This window comes from Lates calcarifer, linkage group LG3 (assembly GCF_001640805.2).
Source record: "Lates calcarifer isolate ASB-BC8 linkage group LG3, TLL_Latcal_v3, whole genome shotgun sequence".
In the NCBI taxonomy this organism is placed as follows: Eukaryota; Metazoa; Chordata; class Actinopteri; family Centropomidae; genus Lates; species Lates calcarifer.
This window is the reverse complement of record NC_066835.1, coordinates 6092284-6109035: the sequence shown is the minus strand read 5'-3', so window position 1 is coordinate 6109035 and position 16752 is coordinate 6092284. Positions and strand designations below refer to the sequence as shown.

Below are 16752 nucleotides of genomic sequence, written 5' to 3'. Positions count from 1 at the left end.
TAGCAAGCCAGCTCAGACTATCTGCACCAATGGAGCTATTCCATGGCCTGACAGCACTGGTCATGTGACTGAGTTACACAGTATGTATATGATAAAGGGTGCTGCATATCGTTAAAGCTGCTTAAAGCTGGTTTAATGGTAAACATAAAGGTTGCATAAATAATAAATGTTCCTGTTTTGTAACAAATATAGCATCACTGCATCAGTAACTACACTGGCTTATGTTGTGGGGGGACACTACACAACATCCACATCTACACAAGCACACAACAGCAGTGGTTAATGTAATAAATGACAAGTTTATTGTTGCACAAAATGTACAAAATAACAAGCAAATGGACAGCCCCAGCCCCCCCACTTAGCGTCCCTCCCCTCCCTCTGGTTCATTCGCCATAATGAAGCTGAATTTCTGAAACCTATGACTACGGCAAGTCCGATGGTCCAAGCCAAACGCATGGTAATTCTGAGAGACAACACATACCCAATTTCAGCGTCACTGAACAATTAAAAATGAATAAAAACACCTTATTTACACATTTCTGTCAGAACTTTTACAACATGCCATCTATATATTTATACAGAATATGCTTGTGCACATACCCCTGTATAGAAAATATATTATAAGATCAAATTAAATTAGACTAAGGGCTATAGACATCCAAAGTACAGCACTTCTTTTTAATCTCCTTTTGAATCTTTTTTATTTTCATGTTTATTTCCTGCTTATTCAACGACTTTATCAACCTTGTACTAAAAGAAAGAACTCTAGTTGTATGCAGATGTCGATGTTTGTTTTCCTTGAGGACCCAAGCTGACCACGTAGATGCCCGTTGAGAAAAGCCTCACGCATATTTACACTGGAACACTCAGATCTCGCTCTTAAAATGCATGTGTGCAAATTTGACTTGATTATATAATGTTTCTAATCCTCATATGTTATTAAAATGATGATCAGCAATGTTTTACATGACTACACCACTCCATCCCCTAAATATCCCCCCACCAGTCCACGAGCCTGGCTAGATGATGTAATAAGAGAGCGTAAACCAATCAGCTTTGGCACTGGGTGAAGAAGTAAGTGTGCTGTGGTTTCCTAGAATGCCTCTCTCAGATCTTACAAGTCATGAAAATCTGATTTGTCCCTGTTTGTGCACTAATGCAGAACCACAGAAAAGCTGAAAGCTGTTCTTAGAATATGAGTTTTAACATGTTAGTGCAAAAAAAGGGACGAAGAAACCCTCTGTCATTTTGCCACATGATTTCTAACAAGCTAGAACTGTGATATCTAAACCACATTAGCACCATGGAGAGAGAGAGTGAACAACGTTGTTCAAGTAAAGCCAGACGACTCGCAAGATGTTTTTGTGCTGGAACGTGTACAGCGTTAAGGGCACACACACACACACACACCACACACACACATACTACGTGGATGGATTTTTTTTGTGCCAAGGAAAAAAACACACACATATCTCATGGACGGATTGGATGGGAAGCGGGGTGCAGTGGGGCAATGTGGAAGAAATCAGGGCAAAAATAGAGGCATCCTAAAACAGACTTTGCCTCCTTTCCTTCAGCTGCACTGATGTAGAAAAGAAATGAAACTGGTGGAAGCAAATCTCCGGAGTGTATCCATCATATTGCTTCATAATTCTCCCCCTGCAGGTGGAGATCGGTGCAGCTGAAGGAGACGAAGAGGCCGTGCCATTCTGCCATATCTGTGAAAAACCTCTCTGCTTGAACTGAGTGTGTGTGTGTGAGAGAGAGAGGGCACAGGAAAGTGTCCTGAAATTAGCTTGGGATCAGATTTCAGGGTAAAGGAGATGGCATTGTTTTCAAAGTGTGTGCAAAAATACTTGTCAGACTACTGCTGGAACATGAACCCTTTTTTTTTTTTTTTTTTTTTTTTTTTTTGTACATTTTCACTTTGCTTCAGTTCTGACCTTAAATTTTCCAATATAGCTTCCTCTTTATTCCTACCTATTTTTCATCTGCTGCTTGTGTTTCACTTGTTTTAATATATATCTATATTTTCTTTTCTGGCTTTTTTTCTCTTTTCTTACTTTACAAAATGAGAGACAGAATGATGGACAGCTGACAATATATATAATTATTTTCCTCTTCTTATTATCATCAGGTTGTTTTTAACCTGGAGATGATTTCCTTTGTTCATTGTAAACAAACAGGTTTATCAGCCACTGGCGTTTGTTTCCTCCTCTTCTTCTTTTTCCTCCTCTTTCAAGTGCACTCCTTCTTTCCTCCCCCTCTCCAACTCTCTCCTCTTGTCTTTTCATTGCAGGAGGGCCCTGATTTGTTTGGAGGTGCTGTCATCATTTAGATGCCGTGTTGTATACCTGAAGAAGAAGAAGAAGGTGACAAGGAGAGATGTGTTGACATCAGAAAGCTTTTTACAAATCCTCACGCGTCATGTCTCCTGTCTGTCTCTTTCTCCATCGCTGACCCACACACATTCATACACACCTCAGTGCGTTCAGAAGTCCCTCCACGCTGTTGGACGGTTGCTCTTTCAGCACCTTGATGCAGCCCTTCATCTGCACCCGCACAAAGACAACACAGGGCGTTAGAGAAAGGTCAGCAGTCTCTGATCCACCTCATCTCCTGCTGCTGTAGCCAAACATGGACTCAAAAACAAGTAAGTGACCTCATCTACCAGTGTGATGTTGATAAGCAGACACATGTCTCTGTAAGGTTAGATTTGCAGTTCCTGACCTTTTTGACTTGTGGTTGTTTAAAATGTAGCAATATCTACTCGTGACTCCTCATCACAGAGATGGTTTAATTTAAAAGATATTTACAATTTGAAAAGGTGAACGTATTCAGTGTTATGTGTGCTATATATTAATTTTTGCTTGCGCTATCATAGCCAGTGTTAGCATTAATAGCTGTTTACTTGGCAGTCTAGAGGAAATGTTGCAAGTTCAGCACTAAACTGGAAACCAAACACTGATGTTTACTCTTCTTTGGCTTCTATTTCTATCGCTTTTTTCTGCTGAAGTTAGCATGCTAACCAGCTAGCCCTGTCAGAGAGGATGAAGAAGTCGTGCCACCCAGAGGACGTATTCCAACCTTTTGTCTTGTAAACAAAACGATGACTGAAGCTCTTGGTAAGTAAACAGCTGTTAATGCTAATGCTGGCTATGCAGCAATAGCAAAAACTTACATATAACACCTTTAATCATCTTTCGATCCCTCAGATTTATCTTGTGACCACTTTTGGGATCCTGGCCTACTGTAATGTATGTAATGTATCAAACATCATTTGAACATATGTTAGAACACCAAAACTCTCCACAGAAGCCAAAACTAAGACAATAATTTTGGTGGGTTAGCAGCTTCTGAAGGCAGAACAAGGCAGCTTCTCCTGCAGGATTTGATAACTGTAAAACAGAATCAGCTCACGCCACACTGTGATGATTCACGATCAGAAATAAATAAAATGTTGATGAAAGCACATCATGCATAATTATGTGGAACTGAATCAAAATGTCAGTTTAGATCTAATTTAGACTTTCCCTTGCATTAGAGCTGGATGGCGTGACTGGCAAATATCTATTTTTTAAATGAAAGCTAAACATAAACCAGATTTAATACTGATATACTGGTCTGCAGTACCTTTAAAGTATATCATCAGGCACAGACATATACCTGAATAAGAGCCAGTGTTGTCTGGAAACATTTCTCATTTCAAAGGGAGTGTTTAACAGTGTTGCTAGAATTTTCTGGACTCAGTGCCTGAACAAGAAACATGCATTTATTTTGAACACTGATTATTTGTGCATACTCACATCAATTTTGGATGTCTTGGCAAAAGCCCCAACGGGGTGAACGTGATCATAGAGAATGATGACGCCCACCATCACCCTCATACAGAACAGCATGGTGTCTGTGTTGGTGAACCGACAGCGGTACTCCCTGGTACAGACACAAGTATGACGAAGACAAATGAGATAACCAAAGAAAGTCTAAAACGACCAGAGAATGAGCAAAATTGCCAAAATTATTTGACGCACTTTCAGATTGCTTTGACAAGTTGCTTGACTTTTTATTCATATAGAGAAATCTAGTAAAAAGGATTTTAAGTTTAGCGTGAAGGATGGGGTCCATCTCCTTATTCACTGAGTTAGTGAATCAGTCTATTGAATTAGTGTCTCAAACTCTTTTGTGTTCACTTTGAAAGGGCTTGTTAATTAAAACTCAGGCCTCTGGCCTTTGGAGAAGAGGACAAGGAGATGGAAGAGAGAAGGGATGATGGAAAGAAGGGAACATTTAGAAAGTACTCACGGAGTCTCCAGCATGACACGACACACACAGGCCATGGTGCTCAGACAGTCTGTGGTGTCCTCTATTGGCAAGGTCTTATTCTGAAGGACAGAAAAAAAGAGAAGTCAGCACACACAAAAAGCCTGTCTACATGGAATATTTGCCTACCACAAGGTGGAGACAAAGTATATCTGCAGAGGTCAGTAAAAGTAGAAAGACAGGAAAAGCAACTTTTGCTAAAAGGCAATCATGACCAGCATGTCCTCTAAATTTTGCATGAGTCTCAAAAGTGTTTCTCAAACGTCTGTTCCATCAAAATACACTGAGGTGTAAGGTCAGAAAAAGACTGCTGCCTCTACACTAAAATACTGTTATGACAGCAGGGGAAAGGAGAAGTGGGAGAGTTTTCACGCAACAGTCCAGCATGGGTGCTTGAGGTGAGGACTCCAGTGCACCAGGGAGTAAACAGACTAAACACTATAATGAATCATACATCAGTGTTGCTGAGAGAGGGTAAAATAATAATGTTGCTCAACTGCTCATATCAGCAGGACGTCACAACACTGACCAGGACCATGCATGCAGGAAAGGTGATATTATTGATCAGTCCCTGATTAACATTTGATTTCACTCAATAAAGTGTGTTTTTGCATTGCTATGCAGATTTGAAGGCAAATAAACTGCACATTAGATCTGTGCATCTGTACAACTGAATTCTAATGACTGAGCAGATTGTGTTTTGATAAGTGATGAATTATTAGCTTTAGGCAGTGGTGAATGTAAGTGTGTGCAGTTAAGTAGTATTAAGTATTGTACTTTAGCACATTTATTTGACATCTACAATTACTAGTTACATACAAATATTATACATCTTTTTTTGTGTTTTAGATTTTACAGCTTATAATTCTGCTTTACAGTCTGTAAACTGTTTCAGTTTAGCTCCACCTGAACCAAGGACGACAGTAAATTCCTACTCACACATAAACACGTCATTGGTAATAATCCAATATTATAATATAGAATTGTATAACATTAACTGGGACCTTTTTTCTGCTTTGAGTATATTTTGCTGATGATATCTACATACTTTTACTAAAGTAAAAGATTTACTACTGTTCTACATTGTGGTACTGCCATCTTTTACAGTGTAAATTCTTCCAATGCCACTGATCTAAGGACTTGAAGCTGTCATCTACTACCTTTAATGCTCCCTTGATTTATTTAACTGATTATCTTGCTTTCTTTCTGTGGCTTACTCTGCCATAACTGAGCCATGACACAGTAAACTTCTGATTTTGGAAATATGGAGATATTGTACCTCTGAAACAAACTTGGTGGTGGCATTGCTCAGAGTCTTCAGCATTGGTGTTGCCTCAGCGTAGAACAGAGACATCCGATTGGCCATCTCATTGTTAACCTCGTTCTCTGCTTCCAGCTGTGTGCCAACACAAAGCGGATATTAGATCTTAAAAAAATATTCATCATCAGTCACACATATTCCAATAATCATGTCGCCCAGTTGGTAAAATGAGAATATAATGATGGAGCTAATTTGTGTAACTCGGATGGCAGATGAAATATTGATTATACATGTCTTGGCATTGTTAGGAGGAAAGGAACACCTCCACTTGAGTCATTCATAATTAAAGAGAGAAAGTGAAGCCATGCTGCTTTGGTTGAACATTTCATCATGGATGCAACAAAACCAGCCTGAGCCAGATCATTTCTCCAATGCCACACCTGCTGGTTGTTCAGCCTGTTCCTGCTTATGGTCCTCCTGTAGTAGCTGAAGTCATTCTGAATGGCTGGGTTTGTCATCTGCACAGTGAGAGAAGAGGCAGTTTATTTTTAGGCTGTTCAATGAATATATATTGATTTTGCAGTGCAGTAAAGGTCAGACTGTGAGGGCTGTAATTAGAACAAAAATCATTTACTTCACCTTTAGTTCATCAAAGCTGAGTGTAAAATGAAGGATCTCAGCAAACTGTTTGGCCAGGGCCTGCTCTCTCTCCAGATGCTGCATGGGAGCGTATGGTGGGCTCGTCAGCGCCTCCAGCAGGCTGCGCAGGGCGTTCTCTGCAGACATACACATGTTTAGACATTAGAAATTCATCTGTACAAGCTGGAATACTGTTGCTATACAGGCTTTTATCTGCCGTGTTCTGAATGCTGTAAATCTCTCTAATCTGGCCGGGATCAGAAGTCTCTTTCATGTCTGCAGTTTGAAAAATAAAATGAAGCTGCTGCTTCTGCAGGAGCAGGATTTTAACTGCTGCAAACAGATGAAATCACTTGACGTCAGTTCAGTCACTTCCTCACTGGATACCTGTTGGACTTTTTAGAAATGGATCCAGTACTTTTAAAGCACAGTGAGATCTGGCCTCAGGCAGAATAAGAGACCTTTGGATCCCCAATGAGATCAGGGCTCAGCTTCTCATACAGAGCCCTTCAGGCAGAGATTTCACATTTAAGGTGACCAGAAATATAGGATTAGGCCTTAGGCCTGTGAAACTCTAAATGTGGACCTTTTTCCTTCTTAAATTTTTTTTTGCCACCATAGCAGCATGGCTGTAGGAGTAGCAACATCAATCTGTCTGTCGGTCAGCTCACCATTTACGTCCAGACTGAAATATCTCAACCACTGAATGGTTAATTAGGTGCAGACAACATATTACATGGGATTAATCCTAATGACTTTGGTGATACTTTAAAAGAGTACCTCAGGTTTAGCATTCCTATAAAATTGTTGGACTCATGACAGGCAGTTTACAAAAGAGATCAAAATCAATGCAGCAGAACCAAAGATCAGTTTTTTTTTATTCTATGCATTCTTCTTCCTTGTTAAGTTGGGAAAGTTGTTAAGTTGACAGTTGGGTTGGAGATTCTAGTGTGTTATGCTTGTAGTGATTGTAGCCTTAAGCCATGAACCCCAAACAGAGATAAAGTGCAGGATACAGATGTCTGATGAGCTCACTTCTCTCTAACTCCACTCCACAAACTCCACTTTTTTTCACAAATACAGTGGTAGTCCCCAACTCCTGTAAACAGACCTTGATATGTTAAATTGCTGGAGTTTACCTTTAGTTATTTATGTGCCTTTTTATTTAGGCACATAAATAACTAATTAGCAAGTGTTAGCACAATAACACACTAAACTAGGATGGTGAACATGGCAAATATTATACCTGATACAAATGCTGTTTTCACTGCATAGTAACCGTGTTAGCAATGTTTCAGTCAAAGCACTGCTGTGCCCAAGTACAGCTTCACAAAGCCACTAGCATTGCTGTAATCTTAAAATGTCTTATTGCAAAACTGTACTTTCACATTGCAAAAACTAGAGGAGACGTAAATGCAGTGTGCATGATTTGTTACCATGGCCATTTTCACAGTACATAGTTCATAATTCATTGACTGGAGGAAATGAGAGAATGGGAAGGTGGTTTCATTTAGCACCCTCTTTCACAATCTCGTTCTTTCTTTTTCTCTTTATTAATTTCACTGTCTCTCACCTTACTTTGTACAATACGGTCGCACAGAGCTGTTAGCATGGCTGTGAACTCGTAGTCTTGTTATGACTGGGCTGGGCCTTGAGAGTTATTTTGACCTTTTCTAAGGTTTTGCAGTTCAACAGCGCTCTATTTGCCCTCTGTGACCTTGGGCAGTAACTGTAAATTTCACTTTACATAAACTAAATGAACATGTACTGTTAGTGGTATTCCACAGAGATCATATCGCGGCTGATCATACTGTATCGGTGACCGTGTGAATCCCCTGTGTCGCATAGGCTGTTGAACCTAAGCTTTCTCCTTGCTTTGCTGCCTCTAACAAATCAGACACCACAGCTGGACCTCAGAGGCTGTATGTAGTTGTAATACCTCAGAAGCAAAGTCTCCAGAGGCCCCATCCCTTCCTCTGCATTAAAAATGCATAAGGGCCTTCTATAAATACAGCACTGAAGTGTTTCATCTAAAGGGCCTGGGCAGAAACCCCTCTCTCCCTCCTGCTGTTTGCACAGAGCTCACAGTCCCTATACTGAGCACTGATTCCTGAGGGTATATACTGACAGTTTGGATGAAGTGGCACTGCAGCTGTTTATTTACTGTACGTGGGACCTCTAAACCTCTTATTTTCCCCTTTGATCAAACACATAAATCAACAAAAGGTGGTGCCTCCATCAGGGGGGAGGTGAGGAGACATCTGCAAGATATCTGTTGTACTGTATCTCACAGATACATTAGCGCTGATACATTATCATCCATTATTAGTTGGCCCTGATTGTATGGTAAGCTGAGAACATGATGTCTGTGAAATCGAAGTATTATTGGAAGGCAGAGCAGAGAACTCTCTTCCTGTGCACATGCCCTCCCCTCTCTCGCTCTCTCTCTCTCTCTCTCCTCTCTCTCTCTCTCTCTCCTCTCTCTCTCTCTCTCTCTCTCTCTACTCTGTCCGTCTCTCTCTGTGCTGGATAACCATGTACCACTGTTTCCGTAGCAACGGCTGCTTAGCTGCTAGGTCAGGATGCTGCAGAGATGGCTGAGAGGACATCATAGTGTATGTGTGAGTGTGTGTGTGTGTGTGTGAGTGTGTGTTAAGGAATGCTACCGGACTGAAACTGCATGTAAAATCATGAAGGTGGTACATGGCAACATGGAGTGGAGCTGTGAGGCAGCACTGACAGCACAGGATGAGCTTATTGCCACTGAAAGACCCTTTGCCTTTTCATTACCTTAAAATGAACCCCTTTCTTACTTAAGGTTCCCTGAATCATATACAACGTGTTCACTGAATTATCTCTCTTGTACTCGTATTTGTCAGAGTCGCAATGTGTTAACAGAACTGTCTCTCACATTCAGTGCATGTCACAAGTCTCACATCCTGTAACTGTTGAATAGCTGTCAAAAAGACAAAACAGTAGCTAGTGTTGCCATGCAGTAGTAATCTGTGAGACAAGTGTTGAACATGTCAATCCTTTACACTTCTATGCACTCTATTGCAGTCTATGCAACTGTTAAATAACACCCCAGAATGGCCCTTTTATACACATTTCTGTGGCTAAATGTGACATGCCAAAGAAAGCTGTTACCACTTTGTCAGAATGCAAGAAAAGCTCATTATGGCAAAGAGACATGAATGTGAGTGACGTTCCTCTTTCTGTATGCATCCTCACCTCATATTCTACTGCTGTTGCATTTCTTCTAATCCTCCCTTACACTCACTCTGTATCCATACACCACTTCCAATTTATTAAGGTGAAGTACTGCACCTTTTTGCAGCCATAGCGAAGGCCTTGCCTCTTTGATAACTGATGCAAGGAAATGCTCTTTCTAAATATAGGTCTATGCTATAGCTGCTTGCAGCTATAATTTAAGCTCTTATTGGATCTCCAACATGCCCACCAGAGAGTGTGTTACATCACCTGAAATCTCTGTATATAAAGGCTACGCTCACCCAGTCGGAGGGAGAACTCATAGAACCTCTTCAGCTTGGCCACCAGGGGGCAGACTGCATTCCAGGCCTTCTCCTGAAGAGCGAGGTCACCTGGGTTCTGGATGGCCTGCAGGCGAGGAGTGCGGGCAGAAACACAGATGTTACTTTCCAAAAATGTTTTTAAAATCCTCCTCATCTCCTCTATCCTCTCTTCCTTAAAGCGATTTTTCACTTTAGTAAAACATTTTCACTTCATTCAAATTTGATAGTACTTCCACAGTAAAGTGATTTCAGTTCAGCAAAACTTAAGGTTTCATAAAGTCTTTAAATGTCATTTACCAGTAAAACCTGATTTAGTTCTATAAACTACTCTTATGATCCAGAACACCTACTTAATGACATATAGCTGTATTTAGCCATTGTAAGAAATTATTAGTCATTATTAGTCATCACTCAACTATCCTGGCACACACAACAAAATGTTATGATTCTGTTATTATAATGGTGGTGTTACAGTGCTATAAATATGTTCTTAGTTCCTCTCTCAGTATTTTCCAAACCTCTACCATGTCTGTGGCCAGCCATTTGTTCTTACAGAAAATGTAATTTTTTTTTTTTTTTTTAAGTGTCACCAAGTACATAGTTTCATTTTTTAAAAATACCAAATAATTTCCTGAAACTGCTGAGCACTTCAGTTTTTAGTGAAAGAGAACCAAACAGGAGCAAATTGCATATTTGTTAGGGACTATTTTCTGCTGTGGATTAATACACATTTGCGAGTGTTAAAAGCAGCAGGATAGTGTATGTGGGATTGAGCCAAAATAAATTACTGTGCCCATGTTTATGGTAGTGAAGGAACATGTCACCCAGCACAACAGTGTGAGCCACTGATGTGTTTTGGACAAATATGGAGTTTAGTGGCACAGAGGAATAAGATACACCAGGCTTTGGCAACACAGCTGATACTTGTTAGCAGCGTTATATATTAAATATCAAATAGTCCTATACGTGAGTAGTGGCCTCACAGCCCTATGGCAACTAAGATTCAACACTGACTTTAGAAATCCTCTGCAGGTACACATGTAAAAAGAAAAAATGATCCACCCTAGTAAAATGTACTTAGGAGGATGCGGCTGTTTTCAAGAAATGCTTCCAAGTCCTCGAGGTTAGGAAGCGAGGAGAGGGAACGATTCAGCACTATTTGTTAACAAGTAGAGCAATGCCAACCGCTGAGCAATCTGCAGCGATCGTTCATACCGCAGAGGGAACTGGTTTGCAGAAATGTGACACTGAGGAAGAGCTGAATCTGAACGCACCACTGTTCATCAAGACCAGCATACCAGCTTTCTAACGGATGAGATTTATGCCTCCATCATAACACTGCCACTAAAAACAACATATTGCGTGAAGTGTTTGTTTGAAAAATTACTTTCACACATTTCTGTCCCTGCCTATATTTAGTGCGTACTGCATGATACACTACATGTCAGGATTTCACCCCGGCAGGCCATGTGAATCACAGGCGAGTGTTATTTTTCCACGCTGTGCTGTGACTCGCCCGTTTATTGATGTTCAGTACTTATTGACTGCTTTCGTGCTCACTTCTCGTATCTCCTGGCCCGCGCCATTATAGGACTGCAGTTCGGCTAGGATCCCATGAGCCTCCTCCAGCACAGCGCTGACCTGGTTCCACACGGCTGTCTCTGCCTCTGTGGGCTGGGCATCTGGGAGGGGAGGAAGGAAGGAAAGTACAGAGGGTGGGAAAGAGGAAGAGAGAGGGAGAGGGAAGTGAAAGTGTGATGTAAGGTACGGGCAGAGATGAAAATATTTAGGGGACATGGCAGAGAAGAAGGAAGGAAGAATGAAGAGGGAGGGAGGAGAGTGACAAAAATGAGAGGAAAAGGAGAGTAGATTTGAGGAGAGAGGGAGGTTAGTGGTGGAGGAAGAGCTGAAAAGATGGTATCCTAGAGGGCCAGATAAAAACCTGAGATAGCTGATTACTCACTACATGACTGCAATAAAAACAAAATGTCCCTACAAGTGAAAATTGCTGCGTGTCAACATGTTAGTGGACATTGCAGCTGAACACATCTGAGGTCAAAATCTGGCCAGTAAATTAATGATCCAATTAATCCATCAGAGAATTATATCAAGAGACCTGCAAGCCACACTCTGTCACACAGTGAGGTTTGATTACAGTCTGTGGTCACCCAAGGACCAGAAGATGACAAGTTTCAGTTTCACTTCAGGTAATCATTTGGATGAGGATGTTACGACTAATAGTTTAACATTTTGATGGTTTCAGGAGGTGTAAAAGTGCCTGAATTGCACCACTTGGACAGTGTGTCTGACTCCTGAACTATAATCGTCTCTACCGTCCATTCAGCAGAGATTTATATGGGCCTGGATATGTGTAATTGTCCCATCAGATTGATGTAATAGTCTTATCCATCTTTTTCTCATTTTCTAGTTCCACCTCCACTTCTATGAATGGGTAGAGACATTCTTTTTTTTGCCTTTGAGGTTTAATTGTGAGAAATGTTAAAACAAACAAGCAGCAGGGAGGACAACCTCTGGGTATGCTCAGTCTTTCTCTTTCTCTGTTTCACACATACACACTGAGCAGCGCACATACTGTAAACTCAGTGTTTTTGCCGCAGGGTACCTCCCAGTCACGGTTCTGCCTTGTTTGCCCATGTGGCATGCTGCATGCGTACAGGAGGGATTAAGTGTTTGAGGGACGCAATTTAAGATGTGTCGTCTTGAGTCATCATTGTGTTTGGTTTACTTCTCTGTGAGCAATCCAGCTCCATGTGTGACTCAGGTATGAAGCAGGAGTGGGAGTGTGCTCACAGAGTTCTCTACGTGAGACAGTACCACTGATTATTTTTGCACCCTGAGGCATTGCCTCCCTACAGAGAAATAGTAATCATGGAATATTTGCTATCCTACATGCACACCGGCTGCCATAATAAGCACAGCAAGCATTGCTATTTTAGTGATGACCTCTCACTTATATGCTTCTGCATTCCTCTAATAAACAACTATGACAAATTTTGTTTACTAGATAATAATTAAATTAAATGAATGCACAGCATACAGTATACTCCTGGAATTGAAGGAATTGGTCTCTGTCTTGTTTGGTTAGAAAATGGACTATTATATCTAAATGCTAAATATGAAGCTTGAGCCACTAGATGGCTAGTTTGGCATGGCATGAAGACTGAAAGCCTAAATGTTTAACAGGCATTTAAGCACTGGATTATTTCTTGGATGGGTGCAGTGACTCCACAGAGTTTCTGCTGTTTGCTTCTCAACCTCACAGAAATTACTAGACTTCAAGAAGTCTAGCACTTCACTGTGCCTCATCAAGATACAGTGCTGCACATAACCTCTGTTAAACCGCATGCAATCATTTTTAGATTTTGGTTAATGCACACTTTAAGTTAACAAGATATAATGTGTTTATTATAGGTGCTGGTAGGTGGATTTTGTCAGCTTGGGACAGAACCCGACTAGCTGTTTTCTTCTGCTTCTAGTTTTTATGCTAAACTAAACTAACTGTCTCCTGTCTGTAGCTCTGAAAGCAAATATATATATATATATATATATATATATATGTATATATATATATATATATATATATATATATATGTTTTTTAAATTCCTCTAAGAAATCTGGGTCACTTTATTGTAGCATGTAAGGATTAATGTTTACTTCTAAGGTTGAATATGATGGCCAGCAGTAATTCCAAACATCATGTTTTCATGTGTTGGATGGAAATTTTAAATTACAACATATCCACATTTTTATAATTTGATTAGCTAGTGAACCTTCAGAGGGTTTTAGCATGATATGGTGATTTGAACATTCAGCCATAAATAGCAACATGGGCACTCAGTACAGAGTTTAAACCAAACTTTGAGCTGTGTGACAGAGGTGACTGTGTCTCTGGGTTGAGAAGGAGAGCTCACAGATGGCACGAAGGGGGGAGGGGAATGGGGATGTTTCTAAAGCTGCCACGTCTGATTCTGACTCATTCCACTTGCTTTTGAACTCAAGTGAATCGCAAGCATAATAAATGAAGGGGAAATTCAACCTATTTGACAGCTGATGTCTCTTGCCAGCAGTGAGCTCTCCCACTCCTGTAACATACAGTCAGTAAAGGAGGAGGAGGAGGCCAGCTGTTAAAAGAGGGAAAGTGCTTGAGGAAGGGCAGAACATGTTGGGATACACTGCAAAACATGTCTGTCTTAACAGTTCATTTAGCTGTTTCATAATCAGCCTTAAAATCTTCAGTGGGATTTTATCCTCTTTTTTTGCCTAAAGGTGACTTGTTTCCAGTCCAGCATTAACAAAAAAAATATGCTACCAGCTATAATTGTGCTAGCAGCAGTGCTCTGTGTTCAGTGCTAATTGGCAAATAAGCATGCTAACACATTCAACTAATGATGACGAATGTTATATCTGCTAAACATCAGCATGTTAGCTTTGTCAATGTGAGCATGTTAACATGCTGATGTTACCATTTAGCTCAACGCACTACAGTGCTGAGGTAGAGCTTGTTGGCATGGCTCAGGATGATCCACATGAGCTGTCTTATTGTGTTTGGGTGAAATTTGACCTGGTTCAAGTTAAAATAAGAATATTATGCAGTCTTTTTCTATTATTGGAGCAATGCTTCACTCCAGCCATTTGATAAGTTTCCTCAAAAGTAAAAGAATTAAATGTAAAAGATATTACATTGAGAGTGCTGGGGGACAGAAAACCCCCTTGACAAGTTCCCACAATAGCCCATGTCATATTAAGCGAATACAGAGCTTGGGAACATCTTTTTCAGATTCCCATTATGTGCCAAATAGAACTGGGGAACCATTTTGGCAAAATTTAACTTCTTGCAAAAACTACAGAAGATTTTAACACTGAATTCAAACTAAATGACTTGTCAAGACAAACGTTTTCACATTGCCAAGTTTAAAAGTTACATGATTAGGAAAATGAGAAGAAGGGGGATAGAGTTGGTTTTATTCACCAACCTCTTTCACAATCTTTCTCTCTTTCAGTTTCTTTTAGCTCTCTTACACACACATTATTAAGTGCTACACACACACACACACACACACACACACATACATTCACAGATAAGTCAGACACACAATAGGTCACACAATAGAGGATGAGGAGATGAGGAGGTGGTGGAATGACGATAGACTTTTTGTTAGCCATCGTCATCCCCAAGCAACAGAAACCCACACAGAACTGGCATTCGCTGTTTATTTCTTCTCAGTTTTTGTAGCTCAGGAGCTGAGATCAAAGCATTATTGTTGTCATTTTGCCACAGCGTCACCATGCCATTGTGCATCTGTCTGCATCTAATAAGATGGAGCGCGTGTGAATAAGACCCTTTAGAAAGAAGCCAAATGACTTTCAAATGCCAGTCCCTGGAGCAGAAATCAAAAAGATAAAGAGGAGGGTGAGAAGGAGAAGAGTTGAGGAGGGGGAAAAAGGGGGAAAATAAGGAATTAAAGATGACACAATGGTCAGCTAAGATTGATGGAATGAGAGGAGGAAAAAAAGCAAAGGCAACATAGAGAAAGGGATAACTAAAAAAAAATAAGAAGCGGATGGTCTCACGTTCAAAGTCAAGGAAAACTATTGGGCCATGCTCAAGTTCGGCGCAAGCCAGCACTTTCAGGAGGTTTCCCATGAGCCTCCTGGAACAGAGAGAGGGGAGAAGTCTGTGGGTGATGAGGGGATGGATGTCAGGGTTGTGCGCACGTTGTTGTACGTGTGTGAGCTGAATGTGTGTGTGTGTGTGTGTGTGTGTGGTTTTTGAGAGTTGAAGGTGTCAGGCTGGGAACTGGATGAAAGGGAGTTGCTGGAGTGGCAATGATGGAAGTATGTCCTGGGTGAAGCATGGCAACATGGACACAGAGCTTCTTTAATCCCACTCTTATGCTATTGTTTATAGATTACGCCTTACACAGAAAAAGTCATGATTGGGTTGCATTAATGAAAGCAGTCCTCAAGTTTAAAGGTCAAATGTTACAGAGAATGTGCTTTAAAGTAGAATGTAAAAAAAACAAATCAATACATATAAGAATTTATTCCTTATTTCATAAGGAAATAGGAGAGAGAGATGAGAGAGAATGAAAGTAATTTTAAACAACAACAAAAAAACATTATAGAAAATAATGCTACAATTTATTCCTCATTTTCTGGAAAAAAATCTTAAAATATATGGGATTATGCAACATTCGTTTTGATAAAAATTGAGAAATCTTCAGAGAATCAAATGGAGAATAATTAAATTAAGAGAGAATAAAAATAATTCAAACACACACCAAAAAAGTGGCCTTAAAAACTACTCAAGAATTCCCCATTTAATTTGAGTGCCCCTATTTACGGACAGATGTTAACCATGTAATGAGAGTGTAACTGCAAACTGGAGCAGTGAAACTTAAAAAAGAGGTGGGTTTCCGTGAGAGAAAAATAGAAAACACTGTAATCAATTGGAGCACTCTTGTATGTCTTTTGAGGTAATTTTGTTGTTTCAGTTCATTTTTTTTTCCATTTGCAATTTTCTGCAAATTTCTACTCTGATTCTTGGGAGATTTTGTTTAATAATACTGAAACAAATATATTCCCATAAAATTACTTTCCTCAAAAGTGCACACTTACATGTACTAAGGATTTAAAGCCTCTGTATGAGGTACAGAATATATAACTTATTGAGATGTTATTTGAGGACAGTGTTGTTTAACAGTTAACTGTTACACTGACTCTTCTCTGGAAATATAATTTGTTTTGATTCATTCTGATGCTTGTTTGCCTCACTGAAATTATCTACATACCATTTTATTTGTGCTTACGCACCATATATTTATATTATATCATCTACTATTGTACATGATACCTTTTAGCATCAGAAAGCACGAGAGTGGGACTAGAGAGCAACTGAAAATGACAAACCACACCCACAACAGCACTCCGTCACACCATCATCAGCTCACAACCAAATATACCTCCCCTGACCTCAA

The 16752-nt window shown here is 40.1% G+C and overlaps 1 protein-coding gene across 4 annotated transcripts in view; it reads right to left on the bottom strand.

Moving 5' to 3' along the window:
* Positions 1 to 279: 279 nt before the first annotated feature.
* Positions 280 to 16752, bottom strand: part of fam49al (family with sequence similarity 49 member A, like) — a 36213-nt gene continuing 19740 nt past the window's right edge. For 3 of the 4 annotated variants that reach the window (XM_051065589.1, XM_051065587.1, XM_018701440.2), the window contains 10 exons: positions 15347 to 15426; positions 11314 to 11435; positions 9733 to 9838; positions 6221 to 6357; positions 6022 to 6099; positions 5600 to 5716; positions 4303 to 4382; positions 3807 to 3933; positions 2482 to 2552; positions 280 to 2354 (listed from right to left, as the gene is read on the bottom strand). In XM_051065589.1, coding sequence (XP_050921546.1) covers positions 2291 to 2354; positions 2482 to 2552; positions 3807 to 3933; positions 4303 to 4382; positions 5600 to 5716; positions 6022 to 6099; positions 6221 to 6357; positions 9733 to 9838; positions 11314 to 11435; positions 15347 to 15419 — 975 coding nt within the window. In that variant the 5' untranslated portion in view covers positions 15420 to 15426 and the 3' untranslated portion in view covers positions 280 to 2290. The remainder of the gene's footprint in view (positions 2355 to 2481; positions 2553 to 3806; positions 3934 to 4302; positions 4383 to 5599; positions 5717 to 6021; positions 6100 to 6220; positions 6358 to 9732; positions 9839 to 11313; positions 11436 to 15346; positions 15427 to 16752) is intronic. The other variant, XM_018701441.2, reaches the window with a different exon arrangement.